The 22,448-nt window shown below is 42.6% G+C and overlaps 1 protein-coding gene across 1 annotated transcript in view; it reads left to right on the top strand.

The window, feature by feature from the left end:
- LOC105538326 (serine/threonine-protein phosphatase 4 regulatory subunit 1-like) overlaps positions 1 to 20,120 on the top strand; it is an 83,246-nt gene extending 63,126 nt beyond the window's left edge. The window contains exons 8-20 of the mRNA XM_011978172.1: positions 286 to 351; positions 2,936 to 3,094; positions 3,794 to 3,978; positions 5,045 to 5,514; positions 7,577 to 7,770; positions 10,695 to 10,790; positions 11,466 to 11,651; positions 11,910 to 12,071; positions 13,000 to 13,100; positions 15,051 to 15,171; positions 15,945 to 16,079; positions 18,384 to 18,525; positions 19,328 to 20,120. Of these exons, the coding sequence (XP_011833562.1) occupies positions 286 to 351; positions 2,936 to 3,094; positions 3,794 to 3,978; positions 5,045 to 5,514; positions 7,577 to 7,770; positions 10,695 to 10,790; positions 11,466 to 11,651; positions 11,910 to 12,071; positions 13,000 to 13,100; positions 15,051 to 15,171; positions 15,945 to 16,079; positions 18,384 to 18,525; positions 19,328 to 19,485 (2,175 nt within the window). The 3' untranslated portion in view covers positions 19,486 to 20,120. The remainder of the gene's footprint in view (positions 1 to 285; positions 352 to 2,935; positions 3,095 to 3,793; positions 3,979 to 5,044; positions 5,515 to 7,576; positions 7,771 to 10,694; positions 10,791 to 11,465; positions 11,652 to 11,909; positions 12,072 to 12,999; positions 13,101 to 15,050; positions 15,172 to 15,944; positions 16,080 to 18,383; positions 18,526 to 19,327) is intronic.
- Positions 20,121 to 22,448: the final 2,328 nt, after the last annotated feature.

Genomic DNA, 22,448 nt, shown 5'->3' with positions numbered 1-22,448 from the left:
TCTTTTGCCTTATTGCTAACATGCCTTCTGTATCAAGATCAATTAGGAGCCAGAAAATCCTAGAATTTGGCACCTTATTGCAAATCTTCTGTTTTTGATGCAGTGGAGGCACCTGGCATAATGCTCTGTGGGCGATGGGCTTGGGAAAGGCTTGATAGCTGCCTGACTAGAGGGGTAATTGCTCTCAAGGTTCCTGCTTGTTAGTTTTTACTTCGTTTTTACTTTGTTTTTTGTTAAGACAAAAAGAAAGATAAGAATAATGGATATGCCTTTTGCCTTTTTAAGGTTTGTGCTGCAAATTTTGGTGATATTTGTCATGCTGTTGGACAAGAAGCCACTGAGAAATTTTTGGTATGTGACATTTTGGCCAATTGTAATTGTTGATTTGCTTCTTAATGCACTTTCAAAATCACTTAGGTTTTGTATTTATGAGTCTGTTACTGTGGAATGGCAGCTCAATTTTGCATTTGTTAATTTCAAATTTCATGACTTATAAAGCTAACATTTTCCTAAGCATTAGGTAGCTGGTCTGTGGAATGGGCTGGAAGCAACTCCCATCTTCTTTCCTGTGGGCTTGGCTGTCTCCTCCTTATAGGTCACTTTTCCCTGCTTTATTCTCACTGTCCAAGCTGCTCTCTCTCTTCTCTCTCTCCGCAGCTCTTTCTAGAACACCACTCTGCCACCTCACTCCTGGGCCTCAAAACCATGGTGATTTTTTTCTTGGTTTATAGGTTAAAATCTAGAGCCTTCTGGGCCTTCCAGGTCCCTTCGTAGATGACTTTTCCGCCTCACCTCCAGTCCCCTTTCTCAGTTCTGAACACTACCCTGGCCTTGGTGGATCTCACCTCTAGCCATATATATGAAGCCTGGGGAGGGCCCAGGCAGCTGCATTTTTGATAAAGTCCCGTATGATCTGATGCATAGCAGGGTAGAGATCCACTTCCCTAAGCAGCCAGGTGACTTCAGCATCCTTGAGGCTTCTTGCTCTTTCACACCTCTGGACCTGTGCTCACTAAGAGCATCTTCCCTGCCTGGTGGGACCCTCCTCACACTTCCAACCCAGCTTGAGTTGCTTCTGTGAAGTTCTTTCGTTGTCTAGGCTGACCTACCTGCGGTGCCAGAGAGAAGCAGCTTCTCCCTTCTCAGCATCCTGGTGACATTTGTTCAGAGGAGCTGAGGAGCTTCTTGAGGGCAGGGACTGCATTGTGTTCATCCTTGTTTCCCTAGTGCCTACCCCGTCAATCCCCAGCCCCTAGAGAACCTTGCTCTGTAAGCATTTGTCACTTTTATTTGACAGAATATACTCCTTGTATGGGTGAGATTTTGACCTCAAAAAGTTTAATCTTTAAATTGATTTTTAAATTTAAGTTCAGAAGCTCATTTTATTTTATTTAAAGTATAAGCCACGTCAACACAGTTCTAACCCAAGAATAATTTTTAATGGGCTGTTGCTTTGAATATATAGTGATTTTTTTTTTTTTTTCTTTTTAAATTTTGAGACACTGTCTTGCTCTGTCGCCTAGGCTAGAATGCAGTGGAATGATCTCGGCTCACTGCAACCTCTGCCTGCCGGGTTCAAGCTAAGGCTGGATCCTGCCTTCGTCTCCTGAGTAGCTGGGATTACAGGCATGCACCACCGCGCCCGGCTAATTTTTGTATTTTTAGTAGAGACAGGGTTTCACCATGTTGGCCAGGCTGGTCTCGAACTCCTGACCTGGGGATCTACCCGCCTTGGCTTCCCAAAGTGCTGGGATTACAGGCGTGAGCCACCACGCCCGTCTACAGTGAACATTATCTTCTACTTAATATATCTGAATGAAGAATGGAAGAATGGCAGTGGGTAACATGCTAATCATTTGTAGGTAGATATTGCCATGATTATATCATATTCCCATTTGCGAAGCATTTTAGGCTATTTTACATTAGGATATTAAAAACACAGCCTTTTTAAAGGATACATTTTAAAAGGAGATGTAATCATGACCTTTACAGAGATATGAAATGAACATGTTTCAGAGATTTTATTTAACTCATTTATTAGTGAGGAAAACCAGTAAGATATTACAGCCAGTTTAATGGAGAACTCAAAGTACTCATTTATAGTCAGAGCAAGGAATACCATAGTGAACTTACAAATGAATTCAAAACTGGTCAATATCCAGGGTGATAATTGATTGCATTTCACTGGACAACAATTTGCATTTCTGTTGGCAGGAATTATTTGCATTACTATCAGGTTTTAGCAACTTACCTTCTATCACTTCAGAGTTGTAAAATAGTGAGTCGAAGACAGTGATACCTGGATGGGTGAGTTAGTTGGGACATCTACTGTTTCAGAGTCTTTCACAATCTTCTCTACAATTTACATAACAAGTATCAGTCATTCTGCCCTTTTTGGGGTTTTCTCTATTATCTGTTAAAGGTAACCAAGTCATTTACTAAAATTAGGAGGTAAAAGAAATGTTAATTTCCATTTCTTATAATATCTGTTTGTTTCAAATGATTCCTTTTAGACCAGTATGTATTTTCCTTTTCCTTGTCATTAATTTCTGCATATGCCTTCACTACTTCATTAAAATAGGTTCCAGCACTTTGGGAGGCCGAGGCGGGCAGGTCACTTGAGGCCAGGAGTTGGAGACCAGCCTGGCCAACGTGGAGAAACCCCATCTCTACTAAACATAAAAAAAATTAGCCGGATGTGGTGGCACATGCCTGTAATCCCAGCTACTTTGGAGGCTGAGGCAGGAGAATCGCTTGAACCTGGGAGGCAGAGGTTGCAGTGAGCCGAGATCACACCACTGCACTCCAGCCTGGGCGACAGAGCGAGACTCTGTTTCACAAAAACAAACAAACAAACAAACAAACAACCCAAACAGGTTCTGCTCTTCCTCAGGGCCTCCAATTGGAGTAGCACTCTTTTTGTTTGTTTTGGCAGATCCCAAAGTTCTTTGAGCTCTGCTCTGATGCTGTTTGGGGCATGCGGAAAGCCTGTGTGGAGTGCTTCACGGCTGTGTCACACAGCTCCTCCCCTGGGGTCCGCAGAACCCAGCTCTCCCCGCTCTTCATCAGACTTGTCAGCGACCCCTGCCGATGGGTGAGTGCCAGCAGCCCTGTCCAGACAACTGGCCTGTGTTGACCAACTGCCCAGCTACGTCTGGCTTCCAGGCTGGGATTCACTTCTGGACTCGTGACTTTGTATTTTGTCCCTTCAGTTACTGATTGCCATAATCACATTTACACTGTGTGAGGTCTCAGGGAAACTAAAATCTCAAAAACTTGGGGTGAATTAAGAAGGTGAGGTATATCATACCATTTATAGTGAATGAATATCGTGAAAATCATAATTGAGAAAGAAAAAACTATGTAACTAAACTGTTACCTTTTCTGTTGCTATCATAAACATGTCTGTAATGATTAATAAGGCCTGCTCAAATACTTGATACAAAATGTATTATTCATATAAAATTAATATTCTGGAAGAATGAATACAGTATAATGGGGCTAAATTTTTCCTTACTTTCTGTTGAATAATAGTATTTGGAATTTAGGGAATGATTTGGAAAGCAGTAAATCTCCAGAGATGTAATGTGAAAGCAGTAAATCTTCATAGATGTAATGTGAAAGCAGTAAATGTCCATATATGTAATGTGAAAGCAGTAAATGTCCATAGATGTAATGTGCTGGAGAGTAGCTTGTGTGATGTCCAACCACGTGTTTCAGCCTGGACTCAGGCCTGGCCACCACCACTGGCTGATGCTGCATTCATTCACTGCAGTGTTCTCTCTGGTTCCAGGTGCGCCAGGCTGCCTTCCAGTCTCTCGGCCCCTTCATTTCCACCTTTGCAAACCCTTCCAGGGCTGGCCTTTATCTTCGAGAGGATGGCGCCCTGAACATCCGGCCTCTCACCCAGGATTTCGACTCTGGTTTTGCCTCTGGCTCACCCGCTCCCAGCAGTGGTGGTAACACTTCCCCTGCCAGGTATGCTTTGGCTAGGGTCACCACCAGGACCCTCGATGTACCTTAAGCACCCACCTAAAATTTCATCAATTATCTTGTCTCGAGTTTTAGTAGTGACCTTCTGGGCAAGATGGAATATTAGAGCTTTAATTATGTAAAGAAGCAAAAAGTAATTGCAATAATGATTTTGAAACATGACTACTGGGTTATAAATAATGAAGCTATTGTGTCTCCTAAATTTAGATAAAATACGCATTGAGATTAGTGATTAAAAAACCTATAAAGAAAATTTTCTCTTTTTGATTAATTAAGTTGTCTGGGTAATTTACCTAGGGAAAAATGTGAAGTCTTCCAAATGTACTTTTTTGGAAGTTAGGTTGCATGTACATAAAGGTGACACTCCTGACCAACAGTGGTAGACCCTCCAGTGTTTGCTAGTATGGCGCTGGATCTTGACTTTGTCATGTCTTTCCTCTGAGGCTGACGTGTATACACTAACCATCCTCTTTGAGGTTGTTTGTAAACGTCTCTCCATTGTTGCTAGCATGCAGGTGTGTGAGAGTGGGTAACTGATGCCTCACAGAATACAAATCCTTCTGAGGTTGGCCCATCCTCCCTTTATCCCTCTTCTATCAGAGTTCATTGAGCTCCTGCTGTATGGCAGGCCCATGGGCAGTGTCTTCCTCAAGACCTCAAGGTGGTTAACAAATTGCCAGCTCTTACCAGTTTCAGCGCCTTTTATTTTCTAATGCCTGCCCCCTGGTGGAAGTACTCATGAGCAGGAAATGGATGAAATGTACCAAAGGTGCTGCATCAGAAGTCCAGGCTGGCTTAGCCCTGGAATGTAGTGGCAAGACTGGCTGAACCTTCAGGTGGTGTTTTCGGTGCCCATCATACTCCCGGCGGGGCAGTGGGAGTTGACTAAACCTCTTATCCTTTCGTGAGATTTTAGTCTGCTGACACCAGGAGACACAAAGAGGGGCAAGTGGTCAGCTAGGAAGTGGAGGACTGGGTGAGGATGTGGTTCTCATGTTTTTTCCTTTGACTTTCAGTCTATTACACTGTATTAAAAGTTTGCTTCCTTCAGTTTAACTAGTTCAGCAAAGCCTGTGCAGAGGGAGCCAGAGCTACCCGTGGAAGGGACCTCAGCGAAAACCAGCAATGTCCCGCACATCGGTAGCTCCTCTGACGGCCCAGTGGAAAACCCTGTGGAAAGCTCTGTGTCGGCTGGAGCTGAGCTGAGCAGGCTTTCCCCAGAGACCAGCGCCTTCTCAAAGCTTTCTGACAATAACGACTTCCCCATCAGCAGCTACCCTGGATCAGATTCCTGGGCCTGCCCAGGGAACTCTGAGGATGTGTTTAGTCATTTTCTTTATTGGCGAACTCCTCTCCCTGACATAAGCAAGGACTTAGAGCTACTTCTGAGCGAGGCTGGGCCTCAGGAGGATGACTGCAGTAGACCTGGGGTTGTGCACAACAACTATGTGGCCCGGAGTGAGATTCAGAAAGTCCTTGATAGTTTGCAGGAGCATCTGATGAATGATCCGGATGTTCAAGGTAAATGTTGTTCATTGTCATTAAAGAGAAGATGGGATGTTTCTGTGTCATGTGTTGCATTTCGCCACTTCCTTCTTCCCCAGGCCTGCGTACTGACGCATGTGTGTGTGGACCTGTATTTATTTACACTGTGTACACATGGAGAGGAGAGACTTGTTTCAGTCTCAGTACAGCTTGAAAAGTCAGAAATGCCTCCGTGCAGGCACCTATGCAATGATTTTGCTTTCTAATTTTGCAGATGGACGTGCACAGAGTCTGAAGTCAGTTCTAATAGGAAAGTGGGTAGTTTGTGGGCATATCTGTAGCAGGGGAAATTTTGTTAGCTCCTTAGACGCGCTGTTACATCATCTCCCACATAGAATGCCCTTTCTAGTTATGAATAGCCAAGGATGGCCTCCTTTTGGAGCCTATTAATGCAGCCCTTAGCTAAACTTAAAGGTTCTTGTCTTTGTACAGGAAGGAAAAGCACAACTACTTCTGTGGTGTATTTTTCATTTTATGACTCGTGCTCCCACTGAGCATCTGATCAGGGATCCGGACCTCGCAATCCATATCCCATTATTGTGATCTTCCTTCTCTGCACAGTGCTATATTTGTATTCTTCCTTGAGTTGGAGAAATTGGAAAAAACAGCACTTACTGCTGTTGCTGGGCAGAGATTTGTGAAGCTTTCAGGAAGGGAACTGTGAAAATTCAGTTAGCCGTGTGATTATTCTTTATCCTTAAATTTATGAAGGAAACTAAATCAATGTTTGCTGAAGGAATGGGCACATGTAACATATCACTTCTGATAGCTATAGACAAAAGTCTGTTTTTGGAAAACACACTACTGAGCTGCCTTAATCTCCAGTGTAAGACCTGGTCTGGGGGCTGGGCAGTGATGATCGGCCCCTGAGGCCCCTGTGATGTGGTTAAGGGGATTGTGCAGGCAGCCACCCTGTGGGGCATGGCGAGGGCTGGGAGCGGAGGGGATGTGATGTGTAGAGGAAATGTCTGGGAGAGACCTCACATAGCAGGTGACAGTTGGCCTGGTCTTTAGAGATTGACTGAGAACCCACCATTCAGAGAAGTCAGGGGATGAGTTTCAGAGGGTTCTTTCAGTTCCCTGAAATCATTATTTGTAAAATCTTGCATGTTTGTGCATACTTAATTTCTTTGTAAGAAAAGGCCCATAGCTTTCTTCAGAGCTCAAAGGGATCTATGATCCCAGAAGATCCAGAAATAAGTGATGCATTTTATTTGTGAACTGGCCATGGCAGGCAGGAGATGTCACTAGACCTATTGGGAAGGGCCTGGTGTGTAGCACTGGAGTGGTGGAACCTGTCCTGGGCACAGCACAGAGCCAGCTACAAGCTCTCAGTGTTTTGATGAATCTTGGAGTCCACCAAATTTAACTAATAGAAGCAGGATGCAGGAAGTAATGTGTGTGTGTGTGTCTTTTGGGAGGCTAGGGACATTAAAACATCCAGTTTGTTTTTACAGAAAGGTATGTGAAATATGTTATCTTTACTGTTCAGAGAATCTCAAACTGTCATACTCTGGACAGAAAGAATCGGCAGCCTTTGGGGCTTGGTGAGTGAGAGCATTACTCATCTGTGTGTAAATGGATGTATTCATGCATGGGTGTGTGTGTCCACATGTGTGTATGTGTATGTGAGAGAGTAGCCATACTGCTTTATAAATGGGGGAGCAGGATACCCTTCACTGAGTTGAGCGACCTCCCAGTCATCCTTGTTCAGTGATACCATGCTGTCTTTCTCTAAAATGTGGTGGAGTCACTCGGGTTTTTCCGAATTGAGACTTTTCAAGTTCAGGTTTGATGTTCTGTGCGTGGCTGGCATTTAGTTGGAGTAGTTATTATTAATGGCCGGAAATATCACCACCTTGCTGAGAGCTTGTCTTGAGACTGCAGAGCATTGTCACTTCAGAACAGATACGTGTCAGTGTAGTACACCCACACCATGTAGCTTAGTGCAGATTGTGTTGTTTTGAAGACTTCTCTGAAGTAAAACCCCACAAACCAAATAAAGTTGTTAAATTTCTTGAAACTTCTCTTCCTACAGCTCAAGTTCAGGTATTATCAGCTGCACTGAGAGCTGCACAGCTTGACTCCGTGAATGAACCCGAGAGCCAGCCAACAGCAGGTCTAAATGAAGTGTCCATTTCAGATCCCAGCTCTGCCTCTGACAATCAGATCACTCTGTCGGCCTCATCATCTCAGAATGAGCTCTTTGTGGCCAGGATATTACAAAGCACAGTAAGTATTTGCCCTATCCCTCAGCCACCGAGGATGTGACAGAAATCACAAAGCAGCATTTTCTCTTATTAATATATCCCAGCAGAGATGATAAATGGCAAATTTCATTTTATTCTTAAGGTCATGCTTTGGATAACTAGTCAACCAATCAATCAGGTGATTGATAGTGCCGACGTGCTCCCATGAAGATGAGTGGGTACCAGAAAGTACCTTCCCTCTTCTTCAGAGATGACAAGAACTTGTTCTTTGGGGAGATCAACCATATAAATGCTCTGTGTCACTGCTAACAGACATTGACATCTTTTAATAATAGTGGAGGGTGAATTCAGGCAGTTCCTGGAATTTCAAGTGGACGAGGCCTCTGAGAGCAGCCGTCACACAAGCCCCCCGTTTGGTAGGCGCTCTGGCATACATGGGTGCTCCAGTGCTGGTCCTGGCACGCTGTTTCTCAGAGGAGAGCTTTTGAAAAAGCACCAGTGACCCCTTTCCTCCTGTGGGTGGAACCAGCCCCTTGTGAGACCACGACCCCAAAGCTGGAGTGAGGGGGGACCCATGGTTTATTTCTTCAGGTTTCTCCAGAAGCTTTGGTCAGCCTCTTGTAGCTGGAGGTTCCTGAGCTGTCCTAGTTTCTACTGAGCTTCCACTCAGACCGCTTTGAGTTGGGCTCTTCCACAGGTAGGGGGCAGAATGGAGGGTTAAAATGAGGGAGGGGGTCTGTGGTCATAACAGTCATTGGGATAGCACTGTGTGGTTATCATGTGCTGTGATGGATAATCTCCTCAATCTCACGGTCTTCAGGGCCTAAATACCAATTGTTTCTCTGTTCATACAGTTTATAATTGGATTTCAGTGATTTAACTTATCACTCCCCTTACCCCTTAGGCCTGCTCTAATAAAGCAAAATAAAACATTTAAAAACTCAAACATAAAATGTGTAGGGGTTGGTTATCTGTGATTAGTAAGAAATGAGGTGATATCCTCTTCTGCTGGTTTGTTGCTAAAAAAATAGCAAGAGAACTCATTATTGTCAACCTTGTTACCTAGAGTGCAGAAGTTGCAGGTGTTAAGTAGAAGGATGTGACCACATTTACCTTGGTGGGGATGTGATAGTATTTGGACTTCTTTATCATAGACAGAGGTGGGGGAAAAAAAAAAAAAAAAAAAGAACAGATTCCCCCAGGCTGGGGCTTTTCAGTTGCTGCTTTAAAAGGGTTCAAGTTGGGGCCTTTGTTCTATGATGTGGGAGGGCAGAGCCCTTGAATTTGCGGCTTGACTCCAGGGTCCTAGTGGGATTAGTTAGGATGCTTCCTGTCGCAAAAGAAGGGAAAGGAGACAAAAATCTCCAAGAACCGTGAGGAATATGTTCTCTTGCACAAGACAACAGGAAGAAGCGCTGTGGTTGGGTGGCTTCTGGGCAGGTGGACTCCATCCCTTTGGTGCTGATCTGCCCACCATTCCCCTCAGCCATGGTGGCTCTTGTCAGCATGAAATGCCTGGTGGAAGGCGGGGCCTGTGTCTTCCCACTTGTCTCTTTTGAAGAACAAGGACACCCCAGGCGGGGAACCACCTTCCTGTCCTCTCCTTCTGCCTCCCTCTTGCTGGCCACAGTCACAGCATGCATTCATGGGTTGAACATGGTGAACCGCACAGAAACACGGGAGCCCCCGAACGGAGTCGGCATCCTGCTAGAAAGAAGGCTGCTGGGTGCTGAGTGGTGGGTGCACAGATAGCCAGCCAGCATGGTGTCCCACTGGGGTTTGGGGAATGAACTCACAATACCTTCTGGGGGTGCCATGACTTGTGGTGATTTGCTTAAGCCTTGATTTGGCTCCTGGAGTAAGTGCTGCACATACGCTTGCACTGAAGACTTTGGAGTAAAATTAATTTCTAAAGGGATAATAGTGATTCTAATGACACATCTTGTTACTATATGTGAATTTATTAACTTGGAGAAATTGAGGTCTTAGGTTTTTATACCAAAATATATCTGTTTTATTATGTCCTCTGTTAAAATAAACAGTACCTATCAGTGGAAACCTTGGGAATTGAAGGTTCTGGTAGTGCGCCTCAGAGCAAACGAAGCATCTATCGGTGTGTTAATCAACTTTCCTGGATCCTATATTGAGCTGATTTGTCAGACTCCGTTCAGCTGGTAGACAGTATGACATTTCAAATGCAAGTTGGAAATCCATGTTATGGTTGAAGGAGAAGGTCAGGTCCATCTCAGTTAATGTTAATCAATGATCAGAGACCAATATGTCACCATTGAATGTCCTTGTTCATTTTAATTGTTAACCTAATGTAAAGGTTTATCAGCAAACATTAGGAGTGTTTGTACATGTGAAAATCTAGGACAATTTTCTGAGTAAATACTCCTATATCAGCCACATCTTTTCTCTCAGATCCATTGGGTTTCCCAGCCCCCATCCTCTTTTGGGGACCCACCATTGCTGCAATCCCTAATTACCGAGAAATGTTGGAGGTGCTGGCTCTATCATTTCTTGCAAACCTCACCCTTCTGGAGTAGTCTGTGCCTCAAACACGTGAATGTTACTTAAAGGTCTTGGTTAGCCATACCAGGAGTCCCTAGGGCATAAGGAATAGTGGATGCAAACTCACAGGGTTGCTCCTCACTGCTTTCACTTTAGCCTTTGTATTTCTGTAAGGACCTCCAGCAGTCTTGTATTAAAATGTATGAAATCAATTTTCCTTAGCACTTAAAAGAACTGGTTTATACAGTATCATATGTAACTGTGCAAATGTAATTTTTAACATCTGGAAAGATACCATTGACTTCAAGGAAAGCTTTTGCCTTGGCTTACAGAAGTAATTTCTGGCATTGAAAAAGGACTCTTTGAAGGGGAAGTGACAGGACAGCTGCTTCCTTTGGAGCAAATTGGTAACATGTCCAATCAACTCTGTAGGATCCTGGTGAACCCAGAAATGGAACCAGTGACCATCTGGAGACTGACCAGAGGCAGGATCCCACCCTACTTGAAGAGAATAAATCTAAATTACAGGTTTGTTTCTTGAAAACAAAAACAACAACAACAAAAAAACTCAAAACTGTATATTTTCTTAAAGTTAACTTCAAGACTTGGAACCAAATATTTTTTTCTTCCATCAATATTGATTACATATTTTAATTTGTATTTTGTGTTGCTAATATAACTGTAAAAAATTAATTGTAAGGTAGTGTTTAAGCTTCTGAACAATCTATAATAGTGTTTTTGATAAAGCAAACTAATATGAGAAAAAAAGGACATCTAACACTGATTTGATTGAGTTCTATCTCAATCAAACAGACTCAAACATAGGCTTGATTATCAGAGTATAAGGTCTCAGGTGCTATGTTCTTGGGGCAGTTGTAAGAAAAGAGAAGCCAGTCTCCATTCTCAAGAGCTGTGTGTACCAGCCTAAGCAGACATTGCTGTCTAGACTGTCCTCTATGATATCAAATATTGTGCCAATCTTAAAAAGATGAGTTCTGGGTGTTGCTTTCACTTCAATCAAAATTGAAAACCCACTCTCTGGAGAAAACAGAGTTGGCAATCTGAAGCCCTTTGACTTTAGGAAGGCCTCCTGTTCCTCTCACATTTCTCCTTTATTGTTTTCACCTCTAAACTCCAAACTCCGTGTTTTTCATGAGTATTTTCCTGCACGCACGATGGCCTCCTTTCTCTCTCATTTCCCAGGATATAATACCTCAGCCGCTGCTAGATCAGTATGTGTCCATGACTGACCCAGCTCGAGCCCAGACTGTTGATACTGACATAGCCAAACACTGTGCCTACAGCCTCCCAGGGGTGGCGCTGACCCTGGGCAGGCAAAATTGGCACTGCCTGAAAGATACATACGAAACACTGGCTTCTGACGTACAGGTAAAAGCCTTTTCAGAGGCATGTGCAGAAAGAGGGTGGGTCATTCATTAAGGAGAAAAGGGAAGCTGCAGCGAGGCTTATTGACCTGAATTTTATGTGGATGCAAACTGGCATATTTACTGGTCTCTGTTCGAAATAAAGCTTTAAGTGTCCAACACCTGGCAGTATTCATTTTGCTCCAAAAATGCCACGTAAGATATGGAAGAGGTTGAATTGCACTTGCTTGTCGTGATTCGTGTGTCTGCTATGCACCCCTAGTGGAAGGTACGGCGAACCCTAGCCTTCTCCATTCACGAGCTGGCTGTGATTCTTGGGGATCAGTTAACAGCAGCTGACCTGGTGCCTATCTTCAATGGATTTTTAAAGGATCTGGATGAAGTGCGAATAGGAGTTCTTAAACACCTGTATGATTTTCTAAAGGTAGGAAGAAGAGTTAAAAGCAAAAAACAAGCCTCCCTCTCCGAATCAAATTTGTGAAACCCTGGATGGATATGGTGTCAGTGAAAAAAAAAAAAAACAATGCGGTTGTTTAGCTTTCTTTAGCTGAAATGTACCATCCATAACCTTTAAGTGGGAGTTCTTTCAGTGATGGGTAAATATTTTAAACTTTTTTCTCCTAATTTTCCTGTCCATTAGAGTTTTAATTCTGTGGAAGATGGTAGACACAAAGCCTAGCACACTTTTTGCAAAAGAAGAAACCAAGGCCCCCGGGTAGTGACCTGACTTGCCCAGAAGTCACCCAGGGGAAGAGCCTGGGCTGAAGTCCAACCTCTGTTCTGCATGAAGCACTTTTTCTGCATGGCGCTTCTGCTTCCCTTCTGGCTTTTTTCCACCCCCTAAAGGAATGATGAATATAAAAATAAGAGTTTAAAAATGACCTAGAGAAACTAATTACTCTCATCCACATGACCAAGAGCTGCCCTTCACGGACTCTGGTGTGCGCTGCTCCAGCCGAGTCTCTCCTCTCCTGGTGCAGAGCAGCAGCCTCGCTCCCTGGGAAGCGGCACTGGCGTGCTGTCTTCCAAACACGCACAGACTGGGCTTTTGTTTGTTTGTTTTTAGGTAGGAAATTACTAAAGCAGGAAGACCTCAGGGGCATTCAGAAATACATAATAAGCACATGTCCTGGCCAGGGGAAAAGGTTGGAGGCATTCAGGGATGCATTTGATGTCAGTATACAGCAGCGTTCATTCACAGCCATGCTGGGTGATAGACTACGAGGTGTAGGGGAAATGCAAAAGTTCTTACCAGTGACAAATATCTAATCGGAAGTGGAATAAAAGGGGGCATTTGGGGTCATTTTGAAGGATTATACATGTTTGTTTATATATACATTTTTAAAAAATAGTTGCTTCATGAAGACAAGAGGAGAGACTATCTTTATCAGCTTCAAGAATTTGTAGTGACTGATAACAGCAGGAATTGGAGGTTTCGATATGAACTAGCAGAGTAAGTAAAAATATATTTGGGGTATGAGAAGGCAAACTAGATGGAATAAATCTTCATTTTCTTACCATATAATTGATTTCTAAAGCAGCAGCAGTAATAGTGTTCTTTTAGATAAAGAGATTATGTTTTTATTAAGGTATAAACAGAATTCCAAAAACCCGAAGTTACAAATACCACAATCTCCGGGGAGATATTCATTTTCAGATGAAGACAGGGCTTGAGTCACTTTCGAATTAGAGTGTTCTGCTGTTCTAGAAGGCAATTTATTTGAACCAAATAAAAGATGAATCACCCACTCTTCAATATTTTCCTATTAATCGGAGCAGTTTTTGCCAGAGCTTTCTTGAACATTCTGAGTGTCGTCCTCTCCGCAGGGTACAGCATGCCTAATGCCCTTTAGCTACTGTGGGAGACAGGAAGGGGTCTAACCCAGATGAGATGATTACGAAATAAAAAGGTCCCCCAAGGTGGCTCCTATCTGCACATCATTTTGTGCCTGAAGGAGTTATTTAATTCTGTCTTGAGCTGGCAAAAGGAATATTCCAGGCTTTAGTGATGATGAAAGGGTAGAAGCATCAGTTTAAATAACTCCCCTTCCTAAGGTATCTAATGTGCCTTTCATGGTGTGGGGGAATTTGTTTGTGGCAGTTGTTGTTTGGGTTTTAGTTTTTACCTTGTTTTCATTTCAGGGTCTTTAATTTTCATTTTTCTCATCCACAACTAGAAATCTCTCAAATAATTGTCTTCCCCGAATAAATTCATCAGACTTTTGCAGCTATTCAGGATATGATTTGGCTGATGCCAGGGGCAAACCGAAAGCCTTTCTCTTTGCTGTGGTCTTTAATCATTCTGCTTAATTTGAGAGATTGAGGTTTCAGTCATTGTACCATGTTCCCAGCATCCTGTTCTGAGTCGAGAAAAACAGGCCCACGTTTTCCATGAAAGCAGTGCGACCTCTAGCGGCGGCGCACGGGAAGTGGGCGTGCTCGGTGCCCAGAGGGGCTGCCCCGGGAGGTAGCGCGGCCCCAATGCCCGACCACGTTATCTTGCCCCGCTACGCGCCGTATCTCCCATCTCCCATCTCCCGGCTTATTGAAGGCACAGCGACTGATATGAATTCTGTGCTCCCGTGCCCATGATATTGGTATCATTTTTTTGAAAACAGTGTTTTTTGATATGAAAGTATTCACTAGCACTCCTGGCTTCTGGTTCTAACTTCCTCCCCATCTCTTTTTCATTTCCTTTCGTTGCCTGGGTGAAAACAATGCCATTTATTTTCATGTCCTTCTCCCCATCCCCATTTAGAAAGTAGTGAAAGCTTTGGTAGTGGGTTTTCGCAGCCAGCCGTCTCCTGCATGCTTTTGTCTTTTGGAGTAAGGAGCACGCGCTCCCAGTTCTCTCCAAGCGGACCGGACCTCGCTGCAGTGAAACCGCCTCGTGCTGCCAAGAGCTGCGAGCAGGAGCATCCGGTTCGGTTTGCAGTTGGAGAAACGCTGGGGCGGTCGTGCAATCTCAGAGTGTTCGCTTGATCTGTTGACCTTTGTGAACTTCAACATTCTGGCTATTTTTATGTTATCTGATTTTTAAAGTTTTATGTGCTTTTCAACTGATAACCTAAAATTGAAATATTAAATCTGTATCCATAAATTTCTCAGCCTCTGTTTTACGGAGTTTGTTTCCTTTTGTTTGATTTGTATGTGTGTGAGATGAAGAATTAAACTTTTGTTCACATTTTTTTGCATGGTCATTTTGCTCAGCTTGCTGCTGTTGGCATTTTACTGAAGACCGAAATCTTGCTGGGTCTTTTGCTGTTCATTTCCCAGCCTGGGTATTTTTATCTATAAGATGAAATGACAGTAAAAAGAAATCAGTAAGTTTGTTGTTGTTGTTGTTTTTGCCCCAAAATAATGTTTTGTTTGTTTGTTTTTGTTTTTTTCCTTTTAATTTCAGACAGCTGATACTGATTCTAGAACTCTATAGTCCCAGTGATGTTTATGATTACCTAATGCACATTGCCTTAAAGTTGTGTGCAGATCAAGTTTCTGAAGTTCGGTGGATCTCCTTCAAACTAGTAAGGAATCAGGGCATTTGCTCTGTGATGTTTACCAATAGGAATGTTGATGTATCTTCCATTTTAACTCTTAATTTTTCTGGGCTTAATTTGTCATCTTACCCATGAAACTAGCTTTTAAAATTTGAAATTAGGAACTTTATTATAGTTTTATCAATTTGTAAGATAGATTTTTTGTTGTTATGTTTCAGTGACGGAAATTGTGGAGTAATCCTTTTATATATGAAACCCTTTAAGCAGTAGGTTAGTGTTTTTAAAATACAGGTTGATTTACAGCTTGGTTTTGTAGAAAAATATTCAGTGAGCAAAGGCTCTGCTATAGAAAAGCTGCTGCTGTTTTTTATGTGGGCTTTATACCAGCTGCATGCTGATGAAAAAATCACATTGGACAATATTGATTTTAAGATACTCGGATGGTATTAAAATTTTATAAAAATGGCATGTTCTGAAAGGTAATGATTTAGTTATTAAGCAAGGGGACATGCTCTAAAATTTGGAACCTTAAGATTAGTAACATATTTTTCTAATGTCAGTCTCCTTTTAAATTTCATTTTTATGAAGGGTTTTATGTGTGTGTGTATTGCCATATATTTAAACATCTTTTTTCTCTGTGTTCTAATGATGACCGTGACAAAAATTACTTTCTCCTGTGCTTATAAATTCATTTTAAAAGTGGAAGGGTGCATAAAAATGTCTAGTTTCCATGTAGAGTAGTATTCATAATTCAAATAGATGGCAGCATTTTAAATGTGCTCTTCTGATATTTTTCACAGGTTGTGGCAATTCTGCAGAAGTTCTATTCCAACAGTGAAAGTGCGTTGGGGTTAAATTTCATCAATGAACTCATCATAAGGTTCCGGCACTGTTCTAAGTGGGTTGGAAGGCAAGCTTTCGCTTTCATTTGTCAGGTTAGCAAGACCTGGGGAGGGATCCACCCTGGGTATACATCTGCCATGTGATGAAAGCAAGTTCACCAGACAGAGAATCTCAGCCCTGGAACACTAGCCAGGAACTGAGGAATTAGTTCACCTAGCCCTCTTATCTCACAGGACATGGGGACCAACCCAGTGTGGTGAAGGGACTTGCCCAGGGTTACCCCACTGGCCTACTCATTTGCCACATAGCTATTGATTGAGTACCTGCCATGGTCCAAACAGATTCTAGATGCTAAAGACACAGTGGACAAGCTTCTGCTCTCCTACACTTCCATCCAGTAAGGTAAGGGCCAGGCCCACAGTCCACTCCTGCCCTATCCAGGTCTGTGTCCACCACTACGCCTCACCTTAGCCAGTGGCCTTGGAAGGAAGGTGGGATGAAGAATTGGGCAGTGGGTTAGGACACAGACTTTAACCTCTTTAGAGTAAATGTGTAGAGTTCGTATCATCCTGTCCAGCTCCTCAGATCACCCTCTCTACTCAGCCTCTTGGAAATGAGGGTGTGATTTATGTTTGCCTAGGGGCAATGGCAGTGATAATGGCTGCCATTTCTTGAATACCTCTTGTGTGTCAGGCATCACATCACACATTTAATTCTCTAATAAAAGGTAATGTGTCGTGGCGGGCACCTTTAATCCCAGCTACTTGGGAGGCTGAGGCAGGAGAATCGCTTGAACTCAGGAGGAGGAGGTTGCAGTGAGCTGAGATTGCAGCATTGCACTCCAGCCTGGGCAAAAGAGTGGGACTCCATCTCAGGAAAAAAAAAAAAAAAGAGATAATGTGTATTGAGCATGGCATACCCATTTACCTTTAGACCAGCTCTTTTAGGTGAAACATTTGAAGCCCAGAGAGGTTAGGTCACTTGTTCAAGATCACACAGGAAGTGTAAGCCCATGATTTTTTTTTTTCTGCTAAAGTATTGTTTTTAACATTTTAACTTTTCATTACTCATGTTTTCAAGCATATACAAAGGTAGAGGGATTGGTGTAATGAACCTCTGTGAACTCGCCACCCAGCTTTGTTGATAGTACAGTAAAGCCATGGTTGGGACCGTACCTGACCCCAGACCACAAAGCCCCCCTTTTTCTCCCTGATGACCACGGGCACCAGAGGACTCACCAGCACCCCCTGTTGAACCAGTGGGACATTACAGGGGTGCTTTGGCCTCCCACTCTGAGAAAGGGCAGTGGATGGCGGAGTGACTAACAAACTCACAAACCACAGGCTTCACGGCACAGACTTTTGTGAAGGAAGAGTCAGTGTTCCAAGTCAATTTGCGGAGAAAGCTTAATGGAGATATTTTTTGCTTTTATTTTTAAATTCTTTATCTGAGATTTAGAAAATCTGAAATAAGCAAAAGGACTCTTGGGACTGGGGGGAAAGGGTAGGAGGGGGTGAGGGGTAAAAGACTACACATTGGGTGCCATGTACACTGCTTAAAGGGGCCCAGGAATATGTGCCTGCCTTCTAGTGTTGTCATGGGCTTCCGTGGGCTGATAGAGCTAAGCTACCCAGCATGGTGCCTGGCACCTAGGGAACACCAGCAGCCACTGCAATGCCCATCCACCACAACACAAATTACCCTGGAGTAGAAGAGCCACAGGAGTTAGAACCCACACTTCAGCTTGCAGTCCCCACCCTGCTGCCACTTGGTGGTTATAAGACTTCTGGGTGTCACCACCACATTGGAAATGAAGTTTTTTTCACCTGTAAAACTAGGCTGATTTTGAATTCCAGGGCTAGTCCTGAGGTTTGAGAGAATACATGTAAAGTCTTGTAAGTGGAGAAGTTCTATGCACATGCTGGGGATGACTACAGGACTGGCGTTTACTGATCGTTTACAGAGGTCTGGGCTTTGGGTTATGGTTTGGGATTTGACTGTCACTTGACAGCCACGGCTGCTGTGAATGACATTGTCCTAGATGTTTTGCATAACAGACTTGTCATCCTACAGATGAGGAAACTGAGGCTCAGAAAGGCTAAGCTGCTTAACCCGAAGTCACATAGCTACTAAAACCAAGTTAGGTTTTGAATCTAGACTTTTCTGACTCCAGAGCCCACCAGATCTTAACCTACTTGGAACCCACTGCTTGGTGGTGAATTATAACAAAATATTAACTGTGTTTCTAACCAAATGCAGTGCTTGAGATTTAAAAATTCACACACATGCCTCAAACATACAGATTCTGAAATGACTTCTTTGGGATTAAAGAAGTGTATGTTTCTGAAAGACTGCTGGAAAACATCACTTCTTTGGCTGTGACTTTATTGGGGCAGGCAGTGGTGAGCAAGGAGTGTGTCCCCGTGGACCAGTTCGTGGAGCACCTGCTTCCCAGCCTCCTGAGCCTCGCGTCAGATCCTGTGCCCAATGTGAGGGTTCTGCTAGCCAAGGCCCTAAGGCAGATGCTGTTGGCAAAGGGTAGGTGGAGCACTTTTTGGAACTCACACATTTCAGGTAAACTCCAGCAGTTGTTAAAGGCCCCAGCTAGATTTCCTCTAGGAAACTGAGGCAGTTTGTGTGACAGCATGCTTAAGATTTATTATGTAAATGAATATATTAACTTTTATGCATCATTTTATGTTATTTATAAAATGACTAAGGAAATGAATGTAATTTGGTCTTCACACTTAATAAACATATACTAAAATGCAAAATATTACATAGCTTTCCAGAAATGAGGGAAACTGATAAATTTTGAGTTATGACATGAAAGATTATGAAGCCTTAACTGCTATTACGTTTTAATGGTATTGTTTTGTGGTCAGTTAGAAAACATTTGTAACCCAACTAGTGGGTTATTTACACCTGGACAGGACTTAATAAAAGCTTTGTGTTTCTTGGATAGTTTATTTCTACACCACACATATAAGAAAATATCTTGAACTCTGCCCTACATGTACATGTCTTGCCACTTCACCCCCTGCCCCACCCTACCTGCAACCTGCTCCTGTTCCACACATTGCCATTTGCTTTGTGTTGCAGGAAAAAAAGATAGTTACTATAATTTTTAAAATATACATAACTGTTAAGAGTCCATCTTTAACATTTTAGAAATACTCTTTGATTAAGGCATTTTATCATTTGAAAGGACTTATATCTGTGTGTGTTCTGTGAAAAATGATTTATTGTCCTGACATGTGGCTAACAAAAAACAAAACCACGTGTGTTTTGAACACTGTTCATGGCATACCTAATTCAGACTCATGGTTTCTCTCTTTAGCGTATTTTAGAAATGCCGGTAACCCTCATCTTGAAGTCATTGAAGAGACCATCTTAGCATTGCAGTCAGACCGGGACCAAGATGTTTCCTTTTTTGCAGCCCTAGAACCAAAGCGGCGGAATATCATAGACACTGCTGTACTAGAAAAACAGAATTAACTACTCCGTGATGAGTTGCAATCTGATTGTTTCATGCTTGGCACATATGGCTTAAAGTAACTTGAAGGGGAGCTGATTGTATTATACCAGCTGGGGGAGATTCTGGAGCCTTTCATACTGTGTACTCTGACTGGCACCTTTTCCATCTGTACCCCGAAGGCACTGAACCTGATGGGGGCTTTTTCTGGATGGCTGGGCCATCCTGATCAAGCCTGATCAGGAAGTCTGTGGAAAGATTGCAGACCATGTAGCTAACTGGGCACTGGAGCCTCTGAACCACCAGGCTGCCTGCCAGCAAGTTATTTTCTCCATGGCAGACTGTATGATCTGAAGTCCCCCCAACCCTTGCCAGGTAGTTTATTAGAAGCTCTTAAGTCTTTCATAGACCTGCATATTTCCTTCCCTTATGATTTCCTATAAAATATAGTTTCTGGTGTTATGTTTTATTTTTAACTGAAATACTGTACATATGTAAATAACTCTTGACAGGAAGAAAATATATAAATGTAGTATTTGCCCCCTATCAGTGAGCTGAACAAATACATCATTTAAATCTGTGCTCCACTTTGAGTTGCTACAAATATAGTTCAGTTTGTTTACTTTTGAAAAATGTGATAAAGAAATCTAAAGAGTGATTGATGGCAGTCTTTCTAATATTGTGCCTTGGTCATAAACTACTTGGAACATTCCTCAGGCACTCACTCCTCCCCGCCTGACAGGAACTGTTTCCATGAAGATATGTGTTGGCCTTTGATAGAGGCATAAAGCTGAAAGATTTTTCATTTTTATATGGATATGCTCTCATATGTTTAAGAACTTGAGAGGGAAATGGACAACTGAGGTTTTTCCATTTTTATATGGATATGTTATATGTTTAAAAACTTGGGAGGTAAATTGATAACTGAGATGCATGGAATATTGACTTTATATCTAATGCTTTAGAATCTTAACCAAAAAAAAGGAAAACCCAGTTCTGATCAGAACCTGCCCACAAGTTCTACGCACCTATGACTTTGGGGGTCAAATTATATACTCTTTAAATTGACTTAAGTACACATCACTTAGATTTCATGCGTTTCAAATTTAGACTGAGAAATCTGCTCTAGAATTTAACCAGGTTTTTAAAATTAAGGTTAATTTCTAACCATTTGAACAAATTTTACATACATGTATGCACATGTCATTTTTCTTGTTTCTATTTTTATGTTCTCAAAGGTAGGATAAAGAAGGAAGGAGGAAACAGCTCATTTGGGGTTCAAGAGCTAGCTCTGCGCTAAGGGCTTGTAAGCTTTCTATTCTGCCCTTTGATCTTTTTCTTGTTTGTCTTGTCTTTATTTTTTAATGAAATTTTGAAGCTATGTATTGAATTTTCTGGTATACAGGATGTTACTCCCACCTCCAAATTCCATTTAACTGATTCTTTTAAAAGAAAGATAGTATATATACCATGCCAAAATAATAATAAAGTACGTATGTGAGAGCTGCAAATTATACCCCAGGGTAGCATTTAGGCAGCATCGGCAAAAAGTGAGTTAATAAATCGGAAGCTACATATTTAAAAAAAAAATAGGTCAATCCGTCGTGTGTTTAATACTTGCCTAAAGTAAATGGAGATACTGTTTTGCTTTGGTAACTGGCAATTTTTATTTTATTTTTTATTGCCTACAAATTGAGATTGTTTTGTTAAAATCTGTTGATCTAGCAGCAAGTAGAATTATTCAACTGGAATCTTGTATTCTATTCAGAGCTTAATTTTCCATTAAGGAAAAAAATGAGCTTCAGTTTGTGTTGTGATGTGTATAATTTGCATGCTGAATCACAACATGCTTGGATAGATGGTAGAGACTCTGGTAAATAATCTAACCTTTACAGTTTCAGTTTATGTGTTAACATTTTTCTATAATTTGCCTTTCCAATGCAGAGATATTTTTTATGGCTGTAATTTCTCTGTAAAAATAATTTTTAAGCTTACATTTTATTCTTTTTTTGCAACAACCGAGATTTTTCCAAGATTGTTCTGTTTCACCTTGCCCTCCTAGCTCCCGCCCCCATCACTTCAGTGCTTGTATTTTCTAATTATTCATGGGTGCGATGTTGAGTGTTTGTAATTTGACCACCACAGGTAGGCTTCCTGTTTACTTGAACACTCAGCCTCATCTCCGGTGAATAAATGGAAAAGCACAGATGGGTTTCTCCCAGGCAGAGCTCACTCCAAAGGTGTCTTCATAGAGCCAGCCCAGCCTTTGTCAAGGGGACGTTTCTCCACTTAAGTGTGTTTATCAGCGTCTTTCTCCCGCCAGTAATTCAAGAGCATTTTCAGAATTGATAGATTTTGATGCAGTTTTGCAAGTTTCCATGGAAGGCTGTCTCCCACTTCTGGGATTCACCCCCCCCAAGTCGGGACCAGATCTGCTGCAGGGAGTCATGTTTATGAAATGTTTGTTTTTTGTTTTTTGTTTTTTTATTCATTCATACTAGAAGTGTTTTTATAACGGAAGTCTGCACTTTAAAACTCTGCAGGCCATGCATGCAATGGTGATTTGGAGCCTTGTTCATGGGTAATTCCTCCAGGTGATTTATCCCAATTTCTGCAAAGATCCTATTTTAAACAGACACGGAGAAGTGGTAACCGTTTCCTAACAGCAGTAAGAATGCCCCTTTCGTTTGCCTGGTGAAAAGAACAGTCGTTAACAGCAGCCTGGAGGCTTCGAGGAGGTGGGGACCGGGCCTGAGCTCGGGACTGGGTCGTCAGAGCGTGGCCGCCCGGCGATGTCTCTGTATTTATCAATAAATCTCCCTGTTGTTTCGGGAAGGGCCTACGTCCTGTTCCATTATTTAAGAATCGTCTCCCGCGGCCACGTGAAACCGCGTCTTTGTTCATCGCGGAGCGGGAAAGGACTCCGGGACCCTTGGGCGCCGCCCGCCCGTCGGTCTCCCTGGGGGCTCGGGCGGCGGGCAGGGAG

The sequence above is a fragment of the Mandrillus leucophaeus genome, unplaced genomic scaffold (genome assembly GCF_000951045.1).
Source record: "Mandrillus leucophaeus isolate KB7577 unplaced genomic scaffold, Mleu.le_1.0 Scaffold19, whole genome shotgun sequence".
Lineage (NCBI taxonomy): Eukaryota > Metazoa > Chordata > Mammalia > Primates > Cercopithecidae > Mandrillus > Mandrillus leucophaeus.
The sequence above is the reverse complement of the archived record's forward strand: the minus strand, read 5'-3'. Positions and strand labels throughout refer to the sequence as shown.